General features: G+C 61.5%; 1 protein-coding gene across 1 annotated transcript; it reads right to left on the reverse strand.

Annotated features, from left to right (window-relative positions):
• Positions 1 to 1,553: 1,553 nt before the first annotated feature.
• On the reverse strand, positions 1,554 to 6,000 carry LOC142358306 (F-box only protein 7-like). The gene is made up of 6 exons (XM_075409730.1): positions 5,987 to 6,000; positions 4,176 to 4,986; positions 3,703 to 3,916; positions 3,052 to 3,282; positions 2,301 to 2,537; positions 1,554 to 1,678 (listed from the first exon to the last, which is right to left on the reverse strand). The coding sequence occupies exons 1-6, from the start codon at positions 5,998 to 6,000 to the stop codon at positions 1,554 to 1,556; spliced, it is 1,632 nt and encodes a 543-aa protein (XP_075265845.1).
• Between the last annotated feature and the right edge of the window lie 3,687 nt (positions 6,001 to 9,687).

The following is a 9,687-nucleotide window of genomic DNA, read 5'->3' on the forward strand; positions in this document are numbered from 1 at the left end:
GCGTCTCGCCTGCGGCCCCTCTCCCCCTCTCCCCCCCCTCCCTTAGCCCCCAGTGCACCCCCCTGCCTTCTCTCTGGTGGCAGCTCTGACCGGCCGCCCAGTCCCAGTCCCTGCACTCCATTTGCAGCGACGCCTACATTACACTACACAGCACACGGGCCTGGACCGCTGACCTCCGTGACCCCAATCCCACCGCAGGGCACAATATTTAGGTATAAGACGAAGGCCCGCTCGACGTTGGAGGCCCCGCTGGAGCTCACTCTCAGCGGACTGAGCGGGGTTACGCCCGAGGACGTGTTTGGCTTCGAGATCCAGGCACCGCCTGAGCACCGCCTGGCGGTGAACTCCGCCCTTCGCATCCAGCCGGTCAATACGTCGATGAGCTCCGTGAAGGACCACCTCACGTACAACGTCGTCTTCACTCCCCAGAAGGTGCAGCGCCGCCCCGCTGTGTTGGGGTGCTTCCCACTAGCACCGGGACCCTGTAGCGGATGCTAAGGCCACTGAGGAGTGCGCATGGGCCAGCCCGGCGCGGTGTTGGGGAGTGGGTTGGGGGAAGGGAGACATGAGTGGGCACCCACAGCCGCATGTCCTAACAAAGATACGGCCACCCGCTGCCTGGCGTGAGAGAGAGAGAGAGAGAGAGAGACAGAGAAACAAAGAGAGAGAGAACTCACGGGCCGCGAGGGAGAGCAGCCGGCCTGTCACCGAGCATGACTGTACGCAGGGCTAACGGAAGGGATTTTTTGGCCTGCAGATGTTCAGGTGCGTTGTGGACTTCATCATCACCAAGCAGTCCGGCGGGCGATGGCGCTTCGAGATCGAGCTCGAGTCCACCAAGCCAGACCTGGATGGGGAGCTGGTGGTGGAGGCGGGGGTGGGGCAGGTAGGCAAGCTGCCGCTGTGGCTCACCGCCCAGGGCGAGGAGCCGGTCCGGTTCGAGGCCCGCATGACGCCAGACTCGGACCTGTCGCTGGACGTCCACCCCAAGACCGGCATGCTGCTGCCCAGCGGCAGCAAGGAATCCAAGCCGCCCATCACAGTCGGCTATCGCAACACCGACTACGGCCGCACGGCCAAGGGCTTCCTCATCGTGGAGACGGAAGACTCGGAGTTTGCCTACCGTGTCAAGGGGGTGGTGGCCAAGTACGTGCCGCCTGACGCCAAGACGATGACGTCCAGGCTCTCGACCCACCAGGACCCGAACCTCTTGAAAAGCCTCAAGGGCTCGCAGCCCCGGAAAGACAAGAACTTCGTGGCATCGGCTGCCAGGCCCACCAAGTCCCGGCAGTAGCTGCGCGCCCCGCCAGTTTCCTGTCTGTGTGGAAGGGACTCTCACGGCCGACAGCCCCCCCTCCCCCCCCCCTTACAAAAACAGCGGATTTGTGCTGTATCTCAACCCAACAGCTGTAAAATACAGGACCACCACCACCTTGATCTATCATTACACAAGCGCTGTTGCAAGCACTCACAGTCACACTAACAGTACTCAAACGATTCTGCCGCACTAACCCGATGGGAGCCCCGCTGCTCCCAAGATGGGCTGCGCGCATTCAGTGGCGAGGGGCAAGGGAGGCAAGAGCCGGTGCTTGGGTGCAGGGGAGGTCCGTGTCCGATGCGTCATAGACATGGGAGTAAGCGCTGCTGAGGTCACATCGTCGGGAAGGTCCTCGAGCCGCTGCGGCGAGAGCCGGGCATGCCAGGAGCAGCTTGCCGGAAGCCTGGGCCGCCGAGGACTCCGAGCCCGCTGCTCCCTACCCCTGGGACCCTCAGGCCTGGCCCCTGACCCATGAGCAGTGGCTGCGGCAGTCTGTCGTAGTCCCCGCCTGCGTGGGGAGGGGACGGGCGGAGCCTTCAGCTGCCGCCACTGCTGCCGCTGCGGATTGAGGGGAGGAGGTGCTCACGCAGGCTGGCTGACATGTGTCAGAGACTAGAAGTGGCGGGGACGCTCGCAGGGGTGCCGCCTTGGCTGGATGAAGGGCAAGACTGCCACACAGGAGGCAGGGCAGTCGACGGATACAGGGGCAGAGGAAGACAAGGGGCGCGGAGAAAAGGGCAGTAGCCACGCGCGTCCGTCCAAAACAAAGCCGGTGAGGAAATCAAGGAAACGGGGCAAAGACGTGGGGTCTGATGGGACGACGGAGGAGGACGGGATGATGAGGAAAGGGGAAAAGGAGAGTGCGGGGGTTGAGGCGCGCCGTGACCATGGGTGAGGCCGGAGAGACAGAGGAGAGAGTTGAAAAGAAAGGTGAGGGAAGCCTCGGGCTCGCCGCGGGGGGGGGGGGGGGGGGGGCGCTCACCAGTGATGCCGTGTGGGCCCATGAAGGGCGGCGGCCGGGGAACGAACCTGCCCCCCTGAGGGAGCAGGCACACCGGCCGGCCTGACGGATAGTAGCGCCGCATGGCGGCCAGTTGCTGCTGCTGGATGACACGGGCGCGATAGGCGGCATGCCAACTCACTGCCCCGCCGGTCCACTGCCCGGGGACAGGACTCCGCCCAGGGAAGTCCGCCTTGAAGAGAGGCTCCCACAGAGCATCTGTGAACACACACCGTCAGGCAGAGGGTGAGCAACGGTTTAGGCCGGGGGCGAGGGGGGAGGCAAAGCGGGGTGGGGTGTGCAAGCCATAAGACAATACGCTGAATCCCGCATGGGGTGTGCCAGGCAGATGGCGGGCAAACACTCCAGCAGATGGAGGGACGAATGGACAGACGGACGGACGGACGGATGCATGGAAGGAAGGAAGGAAGGAAGGAAGGATGGAAGGATGGATGGAAGGATGGACGGAAGGGGAGGTCAACTGACAGACGAGCACGCAAACAGACGGCCGGATGGGTGACCGGGCAGGCAGATGGGGGAGCTATGGACACGGAGACAACGTCCAGAGGGTCACAGTCATGCAGGCGGACTGGCGGACGGCGCAGATTGGGAATGCGAGAGACAAATATTGATGAAGGGAGAGGGGAAAACGCAAGGACTGAGGCTGTCGAGGCTTGAGGTCTCTGCATGCCACTGGAATACGCGGGGTGGGGAGGGCGGCCGGGGCCTTCACTTGATGCAGCGCTGTGCCTGAAGACGGTGCACGTAGCCATCAGAGCCGCCAGGCCGCGTGCCGGCAGCAGCTTGAGCACCAGCTCGGCAACCTCCGCCGGCAGAGTCGTGAGGCCGAGAGGCAGCGGCAGCCCTGCGGCCCGGCAGGCGGCCGTGAGCAGCGGCAGGACCAGGGCGTCCTTCAGGCGAGCCCACAGCGCAGGAAGCTCCACCAGCCTCTCAGCACCTGAGCCTGCAGGGAATCAAGACGCGCGTGAGGATAGGCCTCCACCTTTCTCCAGTGGGCGTCCCTTCACCCGCCATTCCCAGAAATGTGTGTGTGTGTGTGTATGTGTGTCAGTCAGTCTGTTTGCCCTTGTGCTCTGTCAGAAAGTTCGTCTCTGTGGTCCTCAACTTGACTGCATGCTGTTCTCTATGAAGAGAGTGCCTGGGAGAGGGGCAGTGGCCATGGGGAGGCAGGGAAGATAGGGGGGGGGGGGGGGGGGGAGTTGGGAGGGGCAAGGGGTGATGCAAGGCGTAGGGATTGGGGTAAGAACAGCAAGAAGAGAAGACAACAAGAAGAAAAGAAGGCAGGGAAGGGGGGGGGGGGCAACAGGAGGATGAATGAGAGGTGCAGGATGTGGGGGATTGGCAGGGGAAGAGGAGGCTGTACCCTCGGCAGCGGTCACATGCGCTGTGACATCGATTGAGAGGCATAGAGTTTGGCTTGGAGGGCCCTCTGCCAGCGGTGGCGGTTGTGCATAAACGACCAGGTGTTGCCCCATCACGCTGCACCGCACCCGCGCCACTACAGCTGCGGCACTGGGCAGCGCGTACGAGAGGTCGAGGATTGAGCCGTTGGAGGGGGGCAGGGCTGCCACGGCGCCCTGGCAGCCAAGGAGGGACGGCAAGAGGCGGCACCCAGCGGGTGAGTAGAGGGATGTGTGCATGACGGAGCAGGCTGGGGCACGACCACAGCTGGGGTTGGAAGGCTGACATGAATGCTTTGCATGGGGGGGAGGGGCGGAGGCGAGAGAGTTTGCAGGAGAGCACGCGGGGCATCAGAGGGAGGCAGCAGTTCACAATGACTTGGTGGAGGGGACGGGAGCGACAGGGGGTACAGGAGGCAATAAAAATGCGGTGCACCTGGTCAGCTCCACAGAGGATAAAGCCACTCTCCAGGAATGCGGCGTGCAGGACGAGCTCGACGAGTTTGTGTGGGGAATCAGCCGTGGCGACAGCTTCTGCACTCTCGTGCTGTGATTCCCAGCGATTGGCATGCAGCACCCGCTGGAGGTGGCTTGGAAGCTGCGGTTCAGTGGCTGCAGCGGCAGCAAGCATCGCCTCGTCCTCCTCTCTTTCCCGGCCCTCTTCCTCGTGCATGTCAGAGGGCCCTCCGGCAATCGTGGGATCAACGTCCATGCCGTCGTCCTCACCGTCCCGGAGTCCACCGGCCAGCGCTGCCGGTGGTGGCTCGGGGGCCGGGCCTGATTCTTCTGCCTGGCGGGGGCTACTGCTTGCTCCCTGCGCCTGTGGGCCCCCCAAGGAGCCACCCTCGCTCCCCGCAGCCTGTGCTGCCGCAACAGAAACCTCTGATGGCGGGTCGCTGGCTGATGCCTCCATTGGCAAAGGGCCGGATGTGGAGGGAGCGCTGCCTTCAACACTACCGCCAGGGCCATCTGAGGGGAGCACCCACACCAGGTCTCCGTTGCAGACTCCAAGGGTGCTCAGTGAGTCGGTTTCATCTCCCTCTATGGGAGTCTGCCAACAAGGTAAAGGGGGCGCGAGTACCACAGAATCACCGTCGCACTTAGAGAGCACAGAGCTTGAACAACAGGTCCAGGGGAGGAATGAGGGGGAGGCAAGGTCGAGCATGAACCTTTGCGGAGGGGGAGAGGAAGGGAGGTAGATTAGACAGGGAGGTCCAGGGGAAGGTGAGGGAGCCAGGTGGGAGCTGCTGGAGCGGATTCATGTTCGAGAGGACGGCAGAGTAAGCGAGGCCAGCGGTGGGCGAACTGCGGGTGCAGTTTTGAGTAGGGAAAGATTGCGATAGAACGGGTGAGTGAAGAGGGCGGGATGGACAGCCACTTGTGCACTTTCGTGACGATTGAATGGTTTCCTGCCGCCATTGAAAACCGACCTTTTTGTTGAGAGACAGCTTAACTCGCGGCAGCGGGACCGCCAGGGCCTCGGAAGCCGCTTCCGCAAGGTCGCTGTACCGTGCGCCCGCCTCGACCTCCACCCGAGCCGTGGAGGCCGCCGCCGCCCCAACTTGCCGCAACCGCAGCCGCATGTATGCCTCTGATTCTGTTCTGGGTTTCCCTGTGAGCTGAACTGCTGTGTGCGTATCTCTAGAACGCCACTGTGCGAGCGCACAGCCGAAGGAACGTAGATAGCGATCACAACCGGTGCAAATTGTGCAGCACGTAGCGATATTGCTAGCTAGGTCTAGCGACTAGGTAAGTATTACTGTAAGGCCAGTGGGGAGATCCTTCCTAGCTGTGTGGCTGCTCTTTACATATGTAATTACCTTGTCACCTAGCGCTACTCTGGTTCGCGTGAATTATGCATATGTTGGGACAGATCCGGAGCCGAATCCGCAAGGTGACCGTAGATAGTACGTCTATCTATGAGTACGAGTACAGTAGCGATACTAGTACCTCCTGCTAGTACTCGCGTAGGGGAGGTAACGATATGGGGTACTGGGTAGAAGCTCCTCGCCTCCTCCTGGCTATGGTAGGAGGGTAGGTAGGACGTAGGTACCTAGAGGCAGGAGCCCCTCCTGCTCCTAGATCTATCCAGGATATTTATTGTACGAGTACGCGAGTATCCTTATGCGTGCCTCGCGCGGCCAGAGTCCACATGCGCAGCGATCGATCCTGCGGCCACATGCAGGATTTGGTAATTAAAATAATACGTAGGTACCTGGCCTCTGGGCACCCTACCTACCTACGTACCTAGAGGCCTCCATCACCTACGTCCAATACCTGGGAGCTACTAGCTCGGTTGGTACGTATAGCCGTATATATAGACGATATTGTCAATATCCCTCGGAGTAAAAGAAGCTGACAGCTGACAAAGTTGTACTTCTGAGTCTCCCTGCCTCATGAGCCATGTAGGCAGTTAATTGAAATTAAGAAGCCAGGTAGGAGGCTCGTTTTTGGTTTTTTTTTTCACCCCCGCGAGAAGGTGCTAGTACTAGAGTAGAGTATTGTAGTTTGTACTACTACCTAGTGGGTACCGCGAGTATCGAGTATCGACCCGATCGTCGCCCGGACGAAGTTTTAATTGGCTGCAGGCATGAATCATGATCGATCGATCGGCCCTGAGCGGCAGCGGAAAAAAATGATCGGCCGTACTTGACGGGAGAGCAAAAAAATCGCCAGCGTGCGTCAGAAAGCCGAGAATTGCGATCGGCCGGTTCGCAAAGCGTTAGTGAGAAGCGCACTTGAAGCGTCGACAGCCATAGCCAGCCCCCCTGCGGCAATCACCAATCTATCTCCGGGACGCTCATGAAACTGGGGATGGCTTCAGCTTCACACGTGCCTTCCCGGCGTCTGTCCGCCCACCAGATCGCGCGAGGTTCCACACCGGCTACGAAGTCGCAATGGGTGCTGGCAAAGGCCTTTGGATCAAACGTATCAGCGTTGAACAGGGGAACACGTGTAGGAATGCATCCCCCGCTGCGCGTTGTCAGACACAGGCCGGCTGGCGTGCTGTGTCAGAATCGGACTGGCCAATCTGACCAGTGGTCCTTTGGACAGCTATGGAAGCCACTACCCCCGTTGCACCGAGCAGCCAGGTCCGTGCCGCCCGCCCGCCCTCCTTCCTCCTCCTCTCCCTCTCATCGCCACACCCTCCCGACTTCAACGCAAAGCACAACGTGCGTGTGTGTGTCCCAGGCCTGTCCCGCTGTCTGTCTGCCAAACCCCCTCACCGGTCTTCAGCAGCAGCACATGCCACTACATTTCTGCTGCCGCCATGCCTCCTTCCAGCTCCCCTGGGTCATGTTCACAACCCCCGGCACCGGACAGGACATGTCTATCATGGGTGGCACCTCCTCAGCCGTTGCTGTGCCTGCAGCTTCCCACAGCGCTGGGGAGCAGATCCGAATGTCAGCACGTGTTGCGTAACTCTGGGACATGGCCGTTTTGCCCATGCAGGAGGGGCAACACCAAGCGAGTGAAGGAGCTCATAGAGTCGGGCGTCCCGGTCGATGCCAGGGATCGGTATGGATCCACGCCGCTCATGCACGCCGCAGAGAAGAAGAAGGTAAGCTGGCTCAGCACTGCGTGTCCTCCCCAGCTTCCAACCCACGCTGTGTCCCCCCAGCCCCCTGTCACTCTGCCTGCCGGTGCGCGGTGAGCCGATGTTGCACGGATGGGGCACAGGTGGCAGTGGTCGAAACGCTTCTCCAAGCCGGAGCGAGCGTCGACTCCACGAATAGCTGGGGCTTCACACCCTTCCTCTATGCTGCCAAGGTCCGCCCCCACCTCCCCCCCAACTCCCCACCTGCTTGCAGCACCGCCTCCCAGCCTTCGCTGCCGAACACACATCATCCTCCAGCTGTGCTCCTCGTTGTCGAGGCGAATTGCATATGTTGGCTGCCGAGGCTCCCTTCCCTGACAGAGCCGCCCTGGGCTGATCCACCGCTGCATTTGCCACTTCCTCGTCCACTCCTCAGGGTGGTGACACCCTCGGCTCTCGGAGAGTCCGCCGGCTGCTGCGTCCTGCTGCTGGCAACAGGCAGAGTCCCGAGGCAGGGCCCGCATGGATGCGAACCGCTTCCTCTACGGACACAACAGCAAGTCTCGATCAGCTGCCAGCAGAAGGCAGGTGTCCTGCGCCTACCCGTACTTAGTCGGGGCTACAGTTGTTGACCCCCCCCCCCCCCCACACACACACACACGCACCCTCTGAGCCCACACGTCCTCCTCCCAACAAAGCCGTGCCGCAAAGCAACACTCCCACTCTCTGAAAGTTACAGAGATGTCTGCAGCTCATGCTGATCTGAGGGAGCCGTGCCTTCTCTTCAGGGGCGGATCTTGAGACGTGGCGGGAGGAAGTGACCGCGTGGTTGGGGACCAAGGTCAGGGACGCACAGGAGACCTGGCAGGTGATGCTGGACAGCACCGACGAGGTGACCACGGGCGGGCAGGTCATTGCTGGCAAGACAGCAGAGATCATGGGCATCCTGGACGGGCAACGCTACAAGTAATAGCCACGGCCCATGACACCCCTCCCGTACCGCCTGGCCTCATCATTCTGCCCACCACATCTTCCGCCATGCTGCGCCCCCCTCCACCCCCTCTCAAGCCCTCCCTCGCTACTTGGCCCTGTTTCCCTTCGCTGCTTGCCTCCCTGCCGCCCCCTTTCTCCACCCTCAACCTTTCCATCCTCCCGGTTGCCCTGGCCCAGGCCTCGCCCTCCTCTGCACCCTGCCCCTCCCGGATCCCATTGGATTTCGCAAAACGCCTCCAGCGCTTCCACCCCTCATGGCACTCCTTCGCGCCGCTGCTCCCCCCCCCCCCCCCCCCTCTACCCTCTGCTTCCTCCGTCCTGCTCTTCTCCTTCTTCTATCGTCTCGCGGTTCTCTCTCTGTTGTCCTCGTCCGTGCCTTTGCTCCGACCCCTTTGGCTTGAACCCCTGAGGTCCGTTGCTTTGATCCAGGGTGGAGAACCTATTCTACAGGCCGGCAGGAGATCTCACAGAGGGCGAGCCCAGGGTGTATGTGACGTCGGAATCCGACAGCCCACCGGTGCACCCCCCGGAGGGCTCATCCACATGGGAGCTCTGGGCAGAGCTATCCTCCAACACCTGGATGGTACAACAACGACAACAGTTCGACCCCCCTCCCCGCTTCCCCCTTCCCCCCGGCCGCCAGCCGCTGCCACACTCCCTGCGTCTGTCTCACCCTTCCATCACATCCAATAGCGATGCCCGCGAGTGCTCTGGAGAGGAAAACTGAGAGGCAGACAGGATGCTCAGGGCTTCCATGTGCAGCCTCAGTTGGTGAGATCAGCATGCAAGGGGAAGCCATGGTAGACTGTGTCACGGGGACTAGGGCAGCAGCGGGGCTGAGATGAGGCGATTCACGTGCACGGATTGGGTGCCAGCTGAGCTTTCAAATGAATCGATTACTCGACGGCCTGACGGCGTGGCGGATAGAGAGACATGGGCCAGCCGGCAGAGAGACAGGAGGACAGGGACAGGGATAGGGAGGGACAGAGGGATAGATAGAGGTCTCTGTACGTGCTGCTGTGCTGCTGCTCGGTTGCTGTGTCAAGCCAAACGGACGTAAGGACTGATGTGCCGCTGCCTGTTTCCCGCTTCCTTGGTGCCGCACCGGTGTCTGCCGTCCTTTCCACAGCCGTGGGGCAGCACGGAGGTACGTCGTCGCCCCGGCGCCTTGTGTACTCCTGTGTGCCCCGGCAGCATCCACTGCCGGCCATGGCTTTGCATGCGATGCACACTGTCGCCTGCAGTTTTCGCTGGCCTTCCCCCACGAGGTCGTGGCAGGGACACCCTAACAGCACGCTGCTTTGTATCTTTGCCGGCGGATTTGTGGTGCCAAGGTGGGCTTCCAGAGGTTCCGTCTCCGGTCTGTGGGAGCTGAGCTCAAGGGCTCCTTAGCGGTGGCATTCTCAGTGTCACTCTT

The sequence above is a fragment of the Convolutriloba macropyga genome, unplaced genomic scaffold, assembly GCF_964194025.1.
Source record: "Convolutriloba macropyga unplaced genomic scaffold, txConMacr16.3 SCAFFOLD_5692, whole genome shotgun sequence".
Taxonomy (NCBI): Eukaryota; Metazoa; Xenacoelomorpha; order Acoela; family Convolutidae; genus Convolutriloba; species Convolutriloba macropyga.

What these genes read in the sequence shown, in the direction of transcription:
- LOC142358306 (XM_075409730.1), bottom strand. An exon ending in TCCTCTGTGGAGCTGACCAG is followed by an intron (nt 3,917 to 4,175) that starts GTGCACCGCATT and finishes CTTGGCTGCCAG; the next exon opens with GGCGCCGTGGCAGCCCTGCC. An exon ending in GGGCCCACACGGCATCACTG is followed by an intron (nt 1,679 to 2,300) that starts GTGAGCGCCCCC and finishes CTCTCGCCGCAG; the next exon opens with CGGCTCGAGGACCTTCCCGA.